The 20290-nt window shown below is 40.6% G+C and overlaps 1 protein-coding gene across 2 annotated transcripts; it reads right to left on the bottom strand.

Annotated features, from left to right (window-relative positions):
- Positions 1-307: 307 nt before the first annotated feature.
- On the bottom strand, positions 308-15788 carry LOC308406434 (uncharacterized protein). 2 transcript variants are annotated; one of them, XM_080897448.1, is made up of 3 exons: positions 15550-15788; positions 5152-5292; positions 308-4697 (listed from the first exon to the last, which is right to left on the bottom strand). In XM_080897448.1, the coding sequence occupies exons 2-3, from the start codon at positions 5167-5169 to the stop codon at positions 2529-2531; spliced, it is 2187 nt and encodes a 728-aa protein (XP_080753574.1). In that variant the 5' UTR covers positions 5170-5292; positions 15550-15788; the 3' UTR covers positions 308-2528. The 2 variants fall into 2 exon arrangements, with proteins under 2 accessions (XP_080753574.1, XP_080753573.1); XM_080897447.1 differs by having other exon boundaries at positions 5152-5257.
- Between the last annotated feature and the right edge of the window lie 4502 nt (positions 15789-20290).

Genomic DNA, 20290 nt, shown 5'->3' with positions numbered 1-20290 from the left:
TGGTCTTGGCCGAATTTGGTCTTCTTTGGCGGAGTTTGGAGTCTGACTGTTTGAGGCTGTGGACAGGTGTCTTTTATACAGATGATGAGTTCAAACAGGTGCCATTCATACAGGTAACGAGTGGGGGACAGAAAAGCTTCTTACAGAAGACGTTACAGGTCTGTGAGAGCCAGAGATTGTCCATGTTTGAGGTGACCAAATACTTATTTTCCACCCTGATTTACGAATAAATTCTTTACAAATCCTACCATGTGGATTCATGGATTTTTTTTTCACATTCTGTCTCTCACAGTTGAAGTGTACCTCTGGTGCAAATTACTGACCTCTGTCATCATTTTAAGTGGGGGAACTTGCACAATCGGTGGCTGACTAAATACTTTTTTGCCCCACTGTAGGTTGCTTAATATTTACGCTAAGTACTCTTTAAAATACCAGAGTAGGGAGGATGGTGTAGGTTTAAGTTTATTAGATTGATCAGTATTGCTGAACTAAGAAATATTTTTTTTTGTATACAGGTATAACAGAATAGCTTTAGTGTAGTTGTTGTTTTAAACTTGAGTATGAACTTGCAGACTTGCAAAATGCAGCAAGATATTTTAAAAAACAGTTTTGTTGATTAAAAAACACTATATCGGATTCATATCGGTATCGGCAGATATCCAAATTTATGATATCGGTATCGGACATAAAAAAGTGGTATCGTGCCATCTCTAGTTTTTAATGAGCTGCAGGAACCCTGTTCTGTGTGAGTGGAGAACAGCCAAGTCGCCTCCTCTGATAAACCTCCACATGTACCACTGAAAACAGTTAAATTAGTTTGAATCTGAAATCATGGCTCAAACTACTTGTTCTGAGACCATTTCTTCATTTTCACAACAAACTGTTTAATAAGACAAACTTTACACAGAGTTCATCAAATATAACTAATGCTTTAACATTATCAAGATTTCATAATACAAACGTCAAATCAACAGGAAAACAGCTGCAGAACATGTGGATCAAAATGAAGTCATTAAAAAACAACATGTGGACTTCAAGGATACAGTAAATACACTAAAGTGAAAGGAGGAGCCAAAATTTGAAGGAATTTGAATTAAGTAAAAGTAGTCACCTGTGATCTTTACAATGGTCCTGATGTGTGCTGCTGTTTTTAACTTTCAACATTTCTTTGCTGCCACTGTGAATATGAATGTGGTCTTTGCCTAATTGAATAAAGGTTACACTGACTCACTGCTTCATCTTCTGGTACAAACTGGCATTACATGGAAGTACAGCCCAAAACTAATTCAGCTTGAGTTTCTTTTTTTCTGGACATAAAGTCACAGCAGGGGTTGTTTCAAAGCTGGTGGACAGATTTAGTTCATTTTGGAGGTTTTAAGAGCAACTGCTGTGAAAACATTTGTAGTTTTGGGAGAAAATGATTTAAGAGAAGATTTTACCTCAGCAAAAGATTAAATATGAAGGAAGGATTGAAATTTAACTTAGGTAACACATAAAATGAATACAACTACTAAACACTACTGTGTCCTAATAAACAAAGAATAAAATGTAACAGGGATAACATTTTAGAGAATTAAAATCCCTCAAAGGAAAAATAATAAACTTGATATGCATATCTATACATGCAGCTTCCTAAATGTAGCATTCAGGATTATTCACTGCAGCTCCAGAAATCAGAGCTACCTCATCAGATCCAAGTGTGACATCAGCTGACACTCTTTACAGGAGATTCCATCTGAACTCTGTGGAGCCTGATCTCAAGGTTTTTAAGTCTGAGCCTGAAACCAGAAGAGGATCTTTCTCTCTCTTCAGATTCATTGTGATCCAGTGATTTCAGTCCTGCATGATCAGGCTGATGTTTGCACAGAGCAGATAATGAAGTGAAGGTTTTTGCACATTGGTAACAGTGAAACAGTTTATTTACAGCGTGGGATCGTTTGTGTTCGGAGTATGAACTGAGATTCCTGAAGCTCTTGTCACACTGGTCACAGCTGAATTTCACTTCCATGTGTGTACGTTCATGTTTGTTACGATGACCTGATTGTGAGAAGCTTTTGTCACAGTGTCTGCACTTGTGTGGTGTCTCTCCTGTGTGGATTCCCTTATGCTTTTTCATTGAGCTCATGTTCAGTGGTGAAGGATGACCCACACTGGTCACAGATGTGCTTTTTGACCCCACTGTGGAAGAGTTCATGTATTTTTAATGTGCTTGGTGTGTGGAAGCCTCTCCCGCATTCTTTGCAGTAGTTCATTTTGTCTCCAGTGTGGCTATGTTGATGTGGTTTTATGTGGTTGTGGTTGATGATTGGAAGTCTTTCTAAAAAGATCACAGAAAAATGCTTTCCCACCACCACAGTGACGACAGGGTTGAGAAATGGATCCATGTGCTTCGCTCCACTTCTAAACAAAGACATTGTAAGTCGAGGAATTCCTCCATAAGTTTACTGATCATATTTGTTCCAAACAATCAGGTTAAAATTACAAGATAAAAAATTAAAGACATCCTCACAGTAACTGCACTTGTAGAGTTACTTTCTGGTGTGGATCTGTTGGTGTTTTTTCAGCTGATGTGGAGATTTAAAAGACTTTCCACACAAGTCACAGCTGTAAGGTTTAACTCCACTGTGGATGAGTTGGTGTGTTTTTAAGTTTATAGCGTGGGTAAAAGACTTTCCACACAAGTCACAGCTGTAAGGTTTAACTCCACTGTGGATGACGTGGTGTCGTTTTAAGCCCCCAGCCTGGGTAAAAGACTTTCCACACAACTCACAGCTGTAAGGTTTAACTCCACTGTGGATGAGTTGGTGTGTTTTTAAGTTTATAGCGTGGGTAAAAGACTTTCCACACAAGTCACAGCTGTAAGGTTTAACTCCACTGTGGATGACGTGGTGTCGTTTTAAGCCCCCAGCCTGGGTAAAACGCTTTCCACACAACTCACAGCTGTAAGGTTTAACTCCACTGTGGATGAGTTGGTGTGTTTTTAAGTTTACAGCGTGGGTAAAAGACTTTCCACACAAGTCACAGCTGTAAGGTTTAACTCCACTGTGGATGACTTGGTGTTTTTTTAGGCTATCAGCCAGGGTAAAAGACTTTCCACACAAGTCACAGCTGTACGCTTTAACTCCACTGTGGATGATTTGGTGTGTTTTTAGGTTTTGAGCCAGGGTAAAAGACTTTCCACACAAGTCACAGATGTATGCTTTAACTCCACTGTGGATGAGTTGGTGAGTTTTTAAGCCCCCAGCCTGGGTAAAAGACTTTCCACACAACTCACAGCTGTAAGGTTTAAATCCACTGTGGATGAGTTTGTGTGTTTTTAAGCTTCCAGCGTGGGTAAAAGACTTTCCACACAGGTCACAGTTGTACGCTTTAACTCCACTGTGGATGATTTGGTGTCTTTTTAGGTTTTGAGCCAGGGTAAAAGACTTTCCACACAGGTCACAGTTGTACGCTTTAACTCCACTGTGGATGACTTTGTGTGTTTTTAAGCTTCCAGCGTGGGTAAAAGACTTTCCACACAAGTCACAGCTGTACGCTTTAACTCCACTGTGGATGATTTGGTGTATTTTTAGGTTTTGAGCCAGGGTAAAAGACTTTCCACACAAGTCACAGATGTACGCTTTAACTCCACTGTGGATGAGTTGGTGAGTTTTTAAGCCCCCAGCCTTGGTAAAAGACTTTCCACACAACTCACAGCTGTAAGGTTTAACTCCACTGTGGATGATTTGGTGGATTTTTAAGCTTCCAGCGTGGGTAAAAGACTTTCCACACAACTCACAGCTGTAAGGTTTAAATCCACTGTGGATGACTTTGTGTGTTTTTAAGCTTCCAGCGTGGGTAAAAGACTCTCCACACAAGTCACAGCTGTAAGGTTTAACTCCACTGTGGATGACTTGGTGTTTTTTTAGGCTTTGAGCCCAGGTAAAATCCTTCCCACACAAGTCACAGCTGTAAGGTTTAACTCCAGTGTGGATGAGTTGGTGTGTTTTTAAATATCCAGCCAGGGTAAAAGACTTTCCACACAAGTCACAGCTGTGAGGTTTAACTCCACTGTGGTTGAGTTGGTGTTTTTTTAGGCTTTGAGCCCAGGTAAAATCCTTCCCACACAACTCACAGCTGTAAGGTTTAACTCCAGTGTGGATGAGTTGGTGTCTTTTTAAGTCTCCAGCCTGGGTAAAAGACTTTCCACACAAGTCACAGCTGTAAGGTTTAACTCCACTGTGGATGAGTTGGTGTTTTTTTAGGCTTAGAGCCCAGGTAAAATCCTTCCCACACAAGTCACAGCTGTAAGGTTTAACTCCAGTGTGGATGAGTTGGTGTTTTTTTAAGTGTCCAGCCAAGGTAAAAGACTTTCCACACAAGTCACAGCTGTAAGGTTTAACTCCAGTGTGGATGAGTTGGTGTTTTTTTAAGTGTCCAGCCAAGGTAAAAGACTTTCCACACAAGTCACAGCTGTAAGGTTTAACTCCAGTGTGGATGAGTTGGTGTGTTTTTAAATATCCAGCCAGGGTAAAAGACTTTCCACACAAGTCACAGCTGTGAGGTTTAACTCCACTGTGGATGAGTTGGTGTCTTTTTAAGTGTCCAGCCCGGGTAAAATCCTTCCCACACTCATCACAGCTGTAGGTTTTCTTTCCTTTTCTTCTGTGAGGTTTGTCGGCCTCCTGAGAGCGCTGACTTCTTGCTCCATGTTGGTCCTGCAGTGACAGAGATACAAACAGAGGCAGTGAGTGAAATGCAGTCGTGGAACAAACTGAAACTCCCTCCATTGGTGGAATCAGACATGTCAAAAAACACATTGTAGGTGTGTTACCACCACCTTCTGGTGATAGTATCACATTACAATGATGTGCTACAATGAGAGTTGTAATGAAAATGACATTATTGAAGAAATATTGATCATCAAAGAAACTCTTTTACTTCAGAAAAAAATTTGAGTTCAACTGATGATATTGTTGTTTCAATGTGTGTAGAGAAAATATGATCTTTGTATTTTCTTGTAACTTCTGTGGTTTTTGGTTGTGAATGTAGATTCTGTATATATGGAGGAGCCCAGGATGGAAAAGATAAAGCTGCTGTTAACAGGTTTTTAAAAACCAACCAGCTGTGCACGCAGTTTCAATAACAGTGTAACTGTGATGTTTTTCTTACCTTTTGTGTTGAAGTCATTGTTTCCTCTGTAGTGGCTGAGCTGAGTCCAAATGGCTGAAATTATTCCTCTGCTGCACCACCAGACTCTTCTCCTCCTGTTACTCAGCTGGGACACAAAAAGTATATATTTGTATTTTATCCCTGACAAAAAGAAGCAGAGCAAATAAACATGACTAAACTCCTCAGTGACAACAATACCTATGAAGCTTCAAGGTGAAACCCCAGAAGCAACTACAAAAAGAAAGTCATCAGTTGCCTACAAGAACTTGAAAGGGAAAAACCACTGACCCCCCCTGCACATCACCACCTTTACCCAGGGGATGCTACACCCTGTATATATGGACTTCCATAGATCCACAAGACGGAGTCCTGATCAGTCTTAATGGTAGCAGTATAAACTCAGCCACCTACAACATTTCAAGCACCTCATTACCATCCTAGCTCCCCTAGGATGGTAATGAGGACTTTAAAAAACATTTCGAAACTCACTATGTTAATGTGGAATTATTTTACAAATGGAGAATTTATTCTACAATTCATTATTTAAGCACAGAATTCTTTATTTTGATGTGCGTGGCTCTTGTTGTCCTCCATATGTCACAGGCTGGGTCTCTGACCCAGCGCTCTGAGTTTATGTTTGTATTTGTCTCATTTGGTTATGTGATTAGTTTTGTGTCTTTTCCTATCTGTCTTTGGTTTGGGCTGTTATTGTTTATTGTTCCTCTGATTTTCTATGTTTTGGGTTCTTGTATTATTCATCACGCATTAGGTTTGTTAAGTTTGTATTGTCATGTCTAGTTTTAGTGTTTCCTGTTTTATTCTGACAGTGTCATGTGTTCTTTGTTCATTGTATTTAGCTTTCCTCTCCTGGTCCTGTCATTAGGTTTATGTCAGTCAGCTGTTCCCCCATGTGTCCCCACTTCCCCTGATCACCTCATGTCTGTATTTAAGCCTTTTGTTTTCTTCATGCCATTGTCGGTTCGTCTGTTTACCTCACCTCAGTCATAGGTCTAGTTTTCGTCTGTTATTTCCACGTTAGTCATAGTCTTAGCCTGTTTATTTCCTCCTCAGTTATAGTTTTTGGTCTTAGTACCTTATAGTGTTTTGTTTCTTAGTGTTTTGCCTGTTTGTTTTGGTCTCTTGGTTCATTCCCTGCCGTCATCGCAATAAAGGTTCACTTTTCTGTTAATCATTACAATTCCTCGTCATCATCTGCTTTTGGGTCCTGTTTCCACACACATCGGCGCACCCCGCCGTGACACCATATAGGGGTGTCAAAAATCATAGAGGAAGTGGCATGAGGAGGTACATGTTTAAGGTGTTAACAACACACGGTGTGGTTTGCTAGGTTAACTCACAAGCAGAATTTAGCTGTGCCTGACTACAATAGAGACTTTCCTCTTTAGGTGTTTCTGAAACAAGAAGGTGTAGTAAACAGATTTGTTTCAGAAAAAGGCGACAGTAATTAAAACGACATACATAAGCACTAGGGCTGCCACAAATGATTATTTTGATAGTCGACTAGTCACCGATTATTTTTGCGATTAGTCGACTAATCAGATCATGCATCCATTGGACGTAAAACATACAGCTTATTGCACCAGCATGCATCTGCTCTTATATAACTATCATTAGCTTACAGCTTTAAGTGTTTAAAGTATGTGCTAACTAAAAATAAAGACAAGATGATAGTTTATTACATTTTAATGAAATTTGCAGATTGTTTCGGTGAAGTTTAATAAACTCCTTGCTATCTAAAATATAACGGGACACCAGAGTATATTCTCGAGCATCTCATGCTTCTGATAATCAGTTGTCTGCGTGACGTTTATTCAGCTGTGTAAAAACTATAACTTTAATCTCAGCCAAACCGATTTACTCAGGAACAAATAAAATACTAAAAAAAAAGCCAAACAATAACATTTGTAAGTTATCTAAGTGACTTATATATGTTTAACCTGGGGCCCGTTCTTCGTACGTCGCTCACTACATCCAAGATCAAATGACACATCCAAGACCAAACCATCGCGCTAACCGTGAGCTCGCTAATCCGGTTCCCCGAACACACCTGCTGTTGACGATTAGTACAGCTGGACGCAGTAATGTGACATCACTGGGTGTCGTAAAAGGGGCTACGCATCGATAGTGGAAACATTGATCGGCAACCCTCTGATTGGTCGGGGAAAATGTCGACGGAGCGCGCTCGGCTCGGTATTTTTCAGCAGCAGAGCAAGAACTCTTGAGTGAGGGATTTCAGGAGTTTCAGAGTTTAATCAGAACGCAAGGGAACACTGCAAAGGCTGCAAAAGCAAGGAGAGAGGGCTGGCAGAAAGTTGCTGACAAATTAAACTCGTAAGTAATTTAATAATAACAATAATAATGGAGTGGATTGATATAGCGCTTTTCAAGGCACCCAAAGCGCTTTACAATGCCACTATTCAGTCACTCTCACATTCACACACTGGTGGAGGCAGCTACAGTTGTAGCCACAGCTGCCCTGGGGCAGACTGACAGAAGCCAGGCTGCCATATCGTGCCATCGGCCCCTCTGGCCAACATCAGTAGGCGGTAGGGTAGATTTATTATATTACACTATATTATCCAATATTATATTACATTATATTATAATATGTTATATTATATCCCCTTTCACATTAGAGCCACAACAGGACCCACTAGAACATGGGAACAAGTAAAAGTGAAATATAAGAATATTCTACAGAATGGTAATATTTATCACTTATATTGCTTTTCGTCTCTTGGAAAGAGACCCTGGAATAATCTGTTTGTTTATAACAGCAACCAAGAAAAGGGCAGAGCAAAAAAAAGACAGGTGGTGGTCCTGCACCCCCTCGTCAACAAGTTGGTTAAGTAAATAATATCCTCACGGGAAAATCGATATCTCTCTATGAGCACACTGTCGCGCTGAGCTAAAGGATCCTGTCTGTCCCGCAATATACGCTGAATTCTGAAAACTCTCCTTATCAATCTTGCACCTTCCGCAATGGGTGGCTCGCGTATACGGACAGGACTGCGACAGGCTTCCCAAATCCACCTTCGCTTTTATAGCCGTGGTCTCTCATCTTGATTACACAAAGTAATTTGCAATTGCTACTCTGAAATATGAATTACATCTGTAATAATCACATACATGTAATAGAATGTTAATAGTACATTTCCCTTTTTTAGGAAATGTCCTGTATGTATCTGTGTGAAATCAATAAATGGATCAGGTGCTGCATTGTCTTTAGTTACATTGATGTTATTTATTTATGGTGAAACTGTGGTGGAATATCGCTGTTGCTTTCGTATAAATGAAGCGGACATACCTGCGTGGCCGCGATCTAATCCTGTTTACATAAAGTAAACCTGCTCCCGAGCAGGTTTACGCTTACGGCTCTGTTGCTATGACAGCAAGTCCCGGATGAGCTTCGGGGAACCGAACGATCCAAGATCACGCGAAATCGTCAACAATCAAATCCAGCTAACCTACTTAGCGAGGTACGAAGAACGGGCCCCTGAGTAGTGAAAGACAGCGGTGGGTTTGACAACGATTTGCCGGGAGTCCGGTGCTCTCATGGGCTCTAGTGAGCCTTGAACCCCGGCTAGCTATCGAGCTAGTGGGCAACAGACGTCTCCGAAAACGTCGGAGCACTTTTGAAAATATGTGGTGTCTTGATAAACTGAGCAGATATTTGAGGTTTATACAGTTACATTCTGAAAATATGTTAAACGTTTATTTTGTGACACAGAAAGAATAATAAGAGTAATATTACAACTAGCTGCCACCATTGTTGAAAACTGACCTGGGCTGCGCTATGAATTCTGGGACAGAGCTACTTCTTCTTCGGGGTTTAACGGCAGCTAGCATCCTTGTGCATGCAGTGCTGCCATCTTCTGTTTCAGTCCGTTATTACACTCTTAAATCCTACTACTTATTCCTGCGTCTTTTGTGATCTTACAAAGCTTCAAACGATGCGTCGACTATTAAATCAGTCGTCGACGCTTTTGATAGTCGACGTAATCGTGACTAGTCAACGTAATCGTGGCAGCCCTAATAAGCACAGAGTGTTTTAATCCTACTAACACATACACACACATGCAATGCAATGAATACCAGATGGTATTTTAAGCCTGTGTTTCTGATTTTATCATCTTGTTCAACTCACTTAGTAAGATGAGAAGTTTTTAGGAATAATTTTTGATTTACGTCTTAAATTGGACAAGCATCTAAAGAAGATTGCTAAGACGGTCAAGGCTAATCTGAATTGTTTTGAGTTAATTCAGCACTATATACCTGCTTCAGCAGCTCAGTTATTTATGCATTTGTCACGTTCCTGAGTCTTTTGAACCAGTGTTTTGAGTTCTATGTTTAAGTTCTTTAGGTCAGCGAAGTTCATTTGGTTATTAGATTTACCTTTTATTTTCTTCCCCTGTATTTAAGTTTCCTCACCCTTTGTGTTTCATGCCGAGTGTCTTATGTTATCAAGTTTGTATTGTCATGTCTGTGTCTCATGTTTCCTGTTTTATTTTGAAGGTCTGTGTCCTATGTCAAATCTGTCCGATGGCATCATTTAGGGCTGCACAATTAAATGTTAGAAAATCGCGATCTCAATTCATACTTATGTGCCATCTCATTTCAAAATGACAATGATGTAAGAAAAGAAAAAAAAAAGATGACGATTGTACCGCGTATTGCTCCGGGACATAATCTGCATGAAAACAAGCGCTCACTCTTCATGACAAGGGCAGAGCCTTATACCACGTGATACAGAAGCCAGCTGGAAAGGGAAAAAACAACGAAGAGCACGTGAGAGAAACTGCCGGAGGGGAGAAACCACAATGAGTGCAGAGGAAAAGCTCTGATGGTGGTGAGAATGACAACCCCACTGTAACATTAATTCCAAGAAAAGGTTCTCGTTTCTCCATGTGGAAGGTTTGTGGTTTCAAAGAAGATGAGAGTCAAAAAGATATCATTTGCAAGCTGTGTTTTGCCATAGTAGCAGCACCGCAAGCTAACACTACGAATTTGTATAACCACCTTAAACGTCACCATAAAGTGCAATATGACGAAGCTGTAAAGGCCAAGAAAGTGACAGGAGAAAATCAGTCCCCGTCAACCACCCAAACATCAATAACGGGAACCTTATACAGCACTTCCCCATACCCGTCAAACTCCCCCAGGCACAAAGAAATTACGGAGTAAGTGCAATAAATATTTATATTGGAAAAGAAAATCGTGAGAGAATCGTGATCTCAATTCTAAGCAAAAAAATTGTGATTCTCATTTTATGCAAAATGGTGCAGCCCTGGCATCATTGTCACATTTTAGAGAAACATAATCTACTTAGTTTTAGGAGTTTTAATCATTCGTGTTTGTAGCAAGGGGAATTGCATTTACCTGTGTGTTCCGCCCGGAGTCTTGACAGTGTAACACCCGAAGGTGAGAAGCAGAGACTCATGACTGTTTATTAAGAGTTTAATAAAAGTTTACCTCGGAGGAGGGAAAGTTCAACCGAGCAAGTTTAGAGAGAACAAGATGAAACATGGTGGCAGCTGAGGCAAGGGTAACAGTAAGTGAGCTGATGAGAAAAATTGATGAACACTATAATCCCAAAGTTAATGAGACTGTCGAGAGATACAGATTTTTTGCATGCAATCAGGCTCCAGGAGAAAATATTGATTGCACCTGCAACTTTGGACAATTAAAAGACTCACTGATCAGAGACAGGATCGTCTGTGGCACGAACAGCTCCAGTTGGAGGGAAAGGTTGCTCAGAGAAGAGAACCTCACATTAGACAGATGTCTAGATATTTGTAGAGCAATGGAGATTTCAAGAGAATACAACAAAACAATAGCGGGACAGGCTGTAGAGGAACTGCATGCAGTAAAACAAAAAGAGAGACTTATGAATAGTTCATTGTCTTTGTAAAAGAAAAGGGATGTAGCAAGCGGAATTGCATTTACCTGTGTGTTCCGCCCGGAGTCTTGAGAGTGTAACACCGGAAGGTGAGAAGCAGAGACTCATGACTGTTTATTAAGAGTTTAATAAAAGTTTACCTCAGAGGAGGGAAAGTTCAACCAAGCATCTTGTGAAGTTTATAGAGAGAACAAGATGAAACAGTGTTTTCTTAAATTGAACGGAAACTGTAAGATATCATATCGCAGATCTAAATTTGGTCAGACGGCATTTTCCATAGAGGCTTGCAATCTGTGGAGCCCACTTCCAACCAAAATCAAATTGATTACAGACATCAGATCCTTTCTATTGAAGGTTAAAGTTTGGTTAGAGGGAAATCAGAGATGTAGTCATTTTACTAATGATTTTATTTTTATTTATTGTCTATTAATTGTAGTTGTATTTACGATGTATTTTGGCTTTATGAAAATGTATGTTTTATGGTAAAATGTATTTATTTTGATTGTAAGCCCAACAAGGGACAATTGTTGAAAATTTGCAATAGCTATAAACTTATGTCCGTTACATCAGTTTCATGTTTTGTACTTGGACTATGTCAAACTGCACTGTCCCTTTTAAATAAATACATTCAAATTCAAATGTGTGAGGGATGTTTTACCATGACATACACCTGGTTGCATGGGAATAAACTTATTATCTAATAGGACATTAGGGTTGTGTGAAATGTGTGTGGCTGGTGGATGAATGTTTTGGGGATTTATTTGGCAGCTACATTTTTCTTTTACCAAGTGGAACCTGTCAAGACGTTTTGGTTTGATTTATCAGTTTAAGGAGATGAGTATGCTTTGGCAAGTCCTAAAACTAGACTTTCATATTTTTATATTTTGTAGTATTTTCTTTTTTTTTCTTTTCATGTTTGAGGAGTACACTGAGAGTTTTGTTTGAGAGTCTGCTGTCCGTTAAGCAGGCCTGCATGATTGGAACTAAAAGTGCTATACAATAGTGTTGCTGGAAAAATGATCGTAAAGTGAGCTTCTCCACATCGCAATGGGGACTGACTGGACTGATAATGGGGACAAATGGTTCACTGACTTGACACTGATATGCAGATTGCACCTATTCCAAGCAGACAAGGAAAGGGTAGATGTATGTATGTTTTTCCAGGAGCAGGAAGATGACAGCAACATCCTAGGGTCGCATGAGCTTGTGGGCCATGCAGACTTAATCTTGTAGTTGTTAATTTCTGTGTGTATTTACCAGCGCTGTTATGCATGTTGCAGTGGCACATTTCCTTTCCTATAAATCATATCACATTAGTAATAGTAATATTATTTCCTCACTTTAGTGTTCACCAGTTGTATGCATGCATATAGAATGTTATCACCAGTGGGCCCATGTTATTGCACCCTCACAGTGGACCCATCGTAGACTGGAAGAGCTCCAGACATCCTGCTCTAAGGGAGGTGACGGGTGGTCATAACGTTTCTTAGTGTGGGAGAAGGTCATGGATGAGCTGGACTGAACCTTTAGGTATGCATGATGTGCTGTGGAATGTTCTTTGTTTGAGAGTGTCTGTGATGGTGTATATAAGATATAAGGGTGGTGGCCGAATTTCCGAGATGATCCTTGTGTTGGCTGGCATGTTTCCATTCAAATTGTAAAGTGTTTATTAAACCCACTTCAAATCCAGCTCACAAGGTGTGTTGCAGCTAATTTTGAAATTTTCTATAAGAATGTGGCGTTGTCAAGCAGGATTCCTCAGGTGAGTTTTGCTAAATCACCAGCACGCGATGCCTGGTCATCCTGAGGGAAAATTGCCTCAGTCCGGTGCATTTCAAGGTCCTGTAACCATCCGTCGGTAAACCGTACCTGGGCATGTTGCAGTGGCCTGAAGTTACTAAACTTCATGAGTGTATGCACTCATGAAGTTTATTAACTTCAGGTCACATTGTTCTCCTTCGTTTTGTACATACCTTTTTTGGGGGGCAAAGAAAAAGAAAGAATTTATTGGAACCGGAGAATGAACGTTTTGCGGTGCTACAAATGCTTGCATTTGATGCGGTACTTGGAATGTTTTGCCATGAGTTCCCGGCATGCAATGCGCGAAAGAAGAGCTGGGCGATAGAACGATAACGATATGTATCGCGATATAACTTTTACTCGATAGAGAAATTAAACTATCGCGATAGACCTCGCCGCTCTTGTCCTCTTAAAAAAAAAAAAAAAAAAAGAGGTCAGCCAATCCAAATTAAGTAGCGCTGAGCCGAACCAATCACAGCCGCAGCGTCACGTCGCATGACTTGTTACGTACAGCACAAGTGCCAAGCCGTACATTTGTATTTGTTTGGGAAGCAGCCAGCAACATTAACGCCCGGGTAATGGAGGAAATGAGTGTGCCAACTAGAAAAATCAACCGAGCGTGACCGAAGGTTACCGAAGAGAAAACAGATGATGGTTCCAATGCCGGAGAGATTGTCAAACGGAAGAGCCATAGAAGTTCCGTAGTGTGAAGGTATTTCGGCTATTTCAAGTCTGACAAAAAACAGAGTAGCGTGCACTGTAAATTGTGCCGGAAGCAAGTCTGGAAATACAATAAACTGGTGCATGCGTCACACTGTGCGCCACGTTATTGTTTCGGTGAAATGAATTTCTACAATACTGTTACTGTTAATTCTACTCTCTGCAGTGTTTAAATGCTTACATATACACACACAGTTACTGTCCCTCCACACATACGACTCGGTTCTGCTTCTATGCCCCAGCTTTGTTTACTTTTTCCCACCGAGGCTTCTAGATATCTGATTGGCCAACATTTCTGCACGGTTAGGAATCTAGCTCCACCTGCTGCTTTGGCATGTTCATAGCAGCGTTTTCCTTCATTTCTGCCTTTATGAGTGGACGGGATTATTTTTTAAAACGAAAATGGAAAAATCTCCGTTTTCAAAAATACCCGTGTACGTGTGGACGTAGCCTCAGTCTCTGACTGGAAGCGCTAATTCGTCATTCAGCTTTTGTCAGACTAAAGTAACTGTTAAAACTGTTTGAAAAGCTAAGCTATACAACAAGGAGAGATTGAGAATTTCCTTTTAGTTCTCAGTTTATTTGATATTGACAAAAGTTAGTCAGTTTTGTCTGTTCTTCTGTAAAACAAACTAAGACTTATTTTTAGAATTAATATTTTGTTTCTAAGTGGAATTGACAATTTAGTAGTCTGTTTCGTTTGTTCTATTTTGAAACTTAAACGCTTTAGCGGCTGCCTTTTGTGTAGTTTGCAATATTTGCCTTTATTTATCTGAAAAAGTCTCATGTTCCTTAAGTACATCTACCCTGTTGAACTTCATCCATCCATTCGCGTCCGTTTAATGGATGAACTTATGGGAAATAAATATATAAATAAAAACAAGCTGCTGATTATTTCAAATTTTACTTGTGAGCAACGGCACATTTAAATCTTACAAATATAGTTATTTGGCTTATATCGTGATAGATAGGACTCATCCAGGCTGGAGAAACTGATCAGGAGGGCTAGCTCTGTGGTCGGCATGAAGCTGGACACTCTGGTGACAGTGGCAGAGAAAAGGACATTAAAGAAACTGATGGACATTATGGACAATGCCAGGCATCCTCTGCACACGGCCATTAACAACCAGAAGAGTCTGTTCAGTGACAGGTTGCTTCTCCCAAAGACAAGAACTAACAGACTTAAAAACTCCTTTGTCCCGCACGCCATCAGACTGTTTAACTCCTCTCTGGAGGGGAGAGGGAGGGGAAACAGGAGGACAAAGGAGGGAACAACTAAGCTGTAGTGCCTCTTCACCTCACTGTGCAATACCTTTTGTGCAATACTTTTATAAATAGTCAACGGTGCAATAGACTCAATACTTGAAATGTGCAATTCACTTGTATTTTTATTTTTATTCCTATTTATTCTATTTATCCCCTTCGTATATTTTATTTATATTGTCTCTGTATTTATATATATGTGTGTGTGTATAACTCTGTAACTTCTGTCGGTGCTGTGCTTTTTTGGAAATCGAATTTCCCAGAGGAACCCACCCGAGGGATTAATAAAGTTCTATCTTATCTTATCTTAGATATCGTTATCGCCTGAAATGAAAAAAACATGTCATGATATGAAAAAATCTTATATCGCCCAGCTCTACGTGAACGTCACGTGGTCTGTTAATCTCTATTATTCACCCTGGGGTTGCCCTCCCCCATGCTTGTACCTGTGGCTTCCTGTCCTAGGGGTGGGGGTAGACTGTTCTCCTGCCCTGCAGCCCATCCTTTTGTTCATATACCAAGACTAATTTTCTATATATATTCTTACCCCCTAGCAACCACCATTTCATAATGTAGCAAGCAATCACAAATTCTACAGTCTGTCTAACTCCAGTGTATACCAAGCAATCTATTATCCTCAACAGAGCTAAACTCAACATAAACGGAACCCACATTAAAGTTAGCTCGGTGCTTACCTTTAGATGAGCCCACAAACCGAGAGAAACAGGAAACAGATCAGTGAGCAGAGACCCACGTGGTTCACGCTGATCTCAGCTACGATCCAGGAGACAAGGGTGTGCAGATCGATGCAGATATCGATCCAAACTTTGGTAGTGGTATATGTTACTGTAAGTTCACTACTTTACTCCCGTTTCATGAAAAAGCAGCTCTCTCTGCTCGACTCCTCTCCTGCACAGACACTTTGCTCCGCCCCCTTTCCCCGGCTCTGCTGTGATTTGTTGCTGTGCTGTCACGTGACTCAGCTGCACAACGTAACCACGTGAGAGCGTTATTCAAAAGTAGCGCCTTTCCAGTCCTTTCCATTCCAGTGATGGTAAATTAGATTCTTTTTACTGAATCGAGATTGAATGAGTCACTCACCAAAGCGAATCGAATTTGAGTAATTTGATTCACTGAGTCAGTTGACCAGACATTGCAAAAATGTATATTTTCACTCAAATTTAATTTGTTTCTCTTTTCATGTAAATCCTACTGCTAAGATGAGTGATTCTAAAAGAAATAAACTATTTTATAGAGCAAAAATGAGCAAAAACATTTTTAAAATAAAGCAAGTTCCTACCAAAATATAAACATTTATTTTGTTTATTTTTATTTTTATTTTTTTTTCTTGAATGTGTCAAATACATATTTTCTCATCTAAATGTCCACTGAGCTGTGAGCCAGGGGGCGGTAATGCGCCTTAACATTGGTTGCCAACCAAGAAGAAGAAAAAGCTGCGAGCCAGGAAGGAGGGGGTGAGTGGCTGTGTCCCAATTCAGGGGCTGTGTCCCAATTCAGGGGCTGCACACTTGAAGTACGCATTTTAAGTGCGGTTACCTCACCGCCATGCGACGACGGCTGTCCCAATTCGAAGTGTACTTCAAATGCATACTACAAATGCACAATCGATTTCCCCAAATATCATGCGTGGTCCGTTGTACGCTTCGTGGTCCCATATATCCCACAATTCATAGCGCGGCGGTGGGTGTGGAGAATTTTGCCGCAAAATACGGCAGAAGGGAGCGGCCGAAGAGGTTTTTGTTTTTTTTTCGAAACTTTATGGAAATCATAAAGCGAACAGTCAGACATTCCAGTTCAGTTTGTACCAGAGGTGGGACCAAGTCATTGTTTTGCAAGTCTCAAGTAAGTCTCAAGTCTTTATCCTCAAGTCTCAAGTCAAGTCTCAAGTAATGTCAGGCAAGTCAGAGTCGAGTCTCAAGTCACTGGTGTAAAAGTCCGAGTCAAGTCACAAGTCTGAAACTTTGAATTTCAAGTCCTTTCGAGTCTTTAAAAAAAAAAAAAGAAAAAATAATGTTGCAGTTATGCTAAATGTAAATATTAGACCATGTAATTTTAAAATCTGTGTTTTTCTCAACACATGACAAAATAGTGAACTTAGAAAATATACACAAATTGTGAAATTGCACCTCTTTAAAATGCAGCTCAATTAAACCTAGCTCCAAGAATAATTTTCACCGACAGTTCTGAGATAAGCTGCATGTTATTCTTGGATGCGGTTGTAGGACCAGCTTTAAAATCGCATGACAAAAATATCATACACATTAAAAAAAACTGCATCACCAACGTAGCCTGGACAACATTTGCTAGTTAGATGAAGTCAGCTATCTCATCTTAGCATATTTATATGCATATTTATAATCATACGGTTCTTGGAGTGAGTGCATACACTCATGAAGTTTAGTAACTTCCGGTCACTGCAACAAGCCCAGGTACAGTTTACCGCCGGATGGGTGCAGGACCTTGAAATGCACCGTGTAGAACGAAAGACCATCGTACGTATCATAAGTTTACCAGTCTCACAAATCGTCGTCATAAATACATAATCGTACTGGGCAATTAGTGATACAAAAAACCTGTTTTATCCTGTGAATAAAAGTATATGTTTTTGTCAATGTACCATAATAACAGAAGCGAAACGCAATATTGTGTCAGGACAATTCACTATTTATGCACAATAAACAAAGGAGCATAGCGCGACAATTTCTGTTCAGCGCCAGACTTGCTTGTAACCTATATCACTAATTATGTTATGAAAATGACGTATTAAGTACTAAAAAACACTGACCTTCGTGTAAATGCTTGGAGCAGACTAACCTGTGAGCTGGAGAGTTCTGGGACGTTATATTTGGTCTTTGAATGGCTGCGATCCAGACCATCCGTCGCGTCTTTGTTACTTCGGAAACATGGCTCGAACAATTTCTCTTCAACGACGTAATCCGATAACAACCGATCTCTTTACCCGTCGGCTTCCCGTGGCTGTCATGCGACCGGCTATTGCAGTTAATAATACAACAGCTTCTTGACATTTTTGTGTTTCTTTTTATCGCTGTGTGACTGATTTTAATTGAAAGCCTGCGTGCGCTAGTACCGCTTGCCACGAGTTCCCAGAATCCTTTGCGGTTCTACCAGTGAATGACGTCACATTTTCAATCTCTATATAATATGCATGTTAAATTTTATATTTGGGGTAAAATATCAAGTCTTTTCAAGTAAACCGGTTCAAGTCCAATTCAAGTCCCAAGTCATTGGTGTAAAAGTCCAAGTCAAGTCACAAGTCTTAGAACATTTTTTCAAGTCAAGTCTAAAGTCATAAAATTAATGACTCGAGTCTGACTCGAGTCCAAGTCATGTGACTCGAGTCCACACCTCTGGTTTGTACAGTAGACATACAAGGCAAATAAGAGTAACAATATACAGTACAATGAAATAAGAAGGATAAATAAATAAAGGATAAAAAAAGAAAAAAGAAAAAAAAGGGGGGGGGGATGTGACAGACTTCATAACAACTTTGTACTTGAAAGTTGTGACAGCTCATTCGTTAAACATTTCTGAATGAATTTCAATCAATGATAAACCTTTTTTTATTGGAAGTTAATTTAAGAGAGTTTAAGTAATATTCAATATATATATATATATATTCTCGTACTTATAGTACGCGTCGTACGTAGTACACGTAGTGCGCGTAGTGCGTGTAGTGCGCGTAGTGCGCGTACTTCAAGCGTGCAGACCCTGAATTGGGACACAGCCTCTGACCATGTTTCGTCCTCCACTCCTCTCTTGTGTGGTGTCCCAAAGAGCTCAGTTCTAGGCCCCCTCCTCTTTTCTTTGTATCTGCTCTCTCTTGGATCTATACTGAGAAAAACACAGCATTGCATTTCACTCTACAGAAAAAAGGCAATTATTTCATAGCCATTACTTTAGTGTCTTGATGACATTAAGGCTTTGATGTCTCTTAACCTTTTGAAATTCAGTGACAAAAAGACTGAGGTGATGGTTTTTGTCAGCCCCACTGAGACACCAAATGTATATTTAGATACCTTGGCCCAGTATGTTAAGCCAACTGTCACAAACCTGCTGGTCAAAGTGGACTGTGATCTGAAACTTGACAATTAGATCAAAGCAGTGGTAAAATCAAACTTCTTTCAGCTCAGGCAGCGAGCTAAAATAAAGCCAATTCTTTCACAAAGGCACGTTGACACAGTAATCAACGCCTTTGTTAGCACTCGGTTGGATTACTGTAATGCACTTTATATAGGGGTCAGTGCTTCAAACATCTACAGAGCGTCCAATATCCTGCAGCTTGAAAGTTTGAGCACATTTCCCCTATTTTAGCTTCACTTCACCTGCTGCCCATTTCTTTTTAGGATTCCTTTTAAATTATTTTATTTGCTTTTAAAGCCCTCCATGGCCTAGTCTAATCTTATTTCTCTGAGCTGCTACAGCCGTATATACCCGCCTTTCTCAGGTCAGCTGATCAGCTGTTCCTGAATGTACCCGGGACTGAGCGTAAACGCTTTTTCTGTAGCAGCTCCAAAACTGTGGAACAACATGCCTTTTGAGATAAGACAGACCTCTTCTGTGTTTTTTTTATTCTATGCTGTTTTAATTTTGATGTATTATGTGTTTTATTTTTTTACTGTTTTGTTTTATTCTATCGTTCTTAACCTATTTGCCAACACCCTTAACGACTTTTACTGCCGTTTTGACGAGCCATCAGGCAGCTTTCACGCCTCCAACGGCCCCAACAATAGAGACACTTTGGACACATTCCCCCACCTCTCCCCCATCACCACCATCAAACACTTCACCTACAACACCCCCCTCCTCACCCCACACAAAGGAGGATTTCACACCACCTCCTCCCACCACAACTCTTCATATTCATGAAGCAGATGTGAGGAAGCAGTTTAAGAGTCTGAATGCTCGAAAAGCTCCCGGCCCAGACGGTGTGTCTCCTGCCACCCTCAGACACTGTGTAAACGAGCTGGCCCCAGTGTTTTCTGGCATTTTCAACTCCTCACTGCAGACATGTCATGTGCCTGCCTGCTTTAGTCCTCTACCATAATCCCTGTGCCCAAGAAACCTAGGATCACTGGACTAAATGACTACAGACCCGTGGCTCTGACATCTGTGGTCATGAAGTCATTAGAGCGCCCGGTTCTCTCCTATCTCAAGACCCTCACGGCCCCCCTCCTGGACCCCCTGCAGTTTGCATACAGAGCCAAAAGGTCTGTAGATGACGCCATCAACATGGCCCTACACTTCATCCTGGAGCATCTGGACTCCCCAGGAACCTACGCCAGGATCCTGTTTGTGGACTTCAGTTCTGCCTTCAACACCATCCTTCCAGACCATCTCCAAGGCAAGCTTTCCCAGATGAATGTGCCTGATCCCATCTGCTGGTGGATCACTGAC

Source organism: Rhamphochromis sp. 'chilingali' (genome assembly GCF_963969265.1).
Source record: "Rhamphochromis sp. 'chilingali' genome assembly, chromosome: 1".
Classification (NCBI taxonomy): Eukaryota; Metazoa; Chordata; class Actinopteri; order Cichliformes; family Cichlidae; genus Rhamphochromis; species Rhamphochromis sp. 'chilingali'.
Note: the sequence above shows the minus strand (reverse complement) of the source record. Positions and strands in the feature narration are given on the sequence as shown.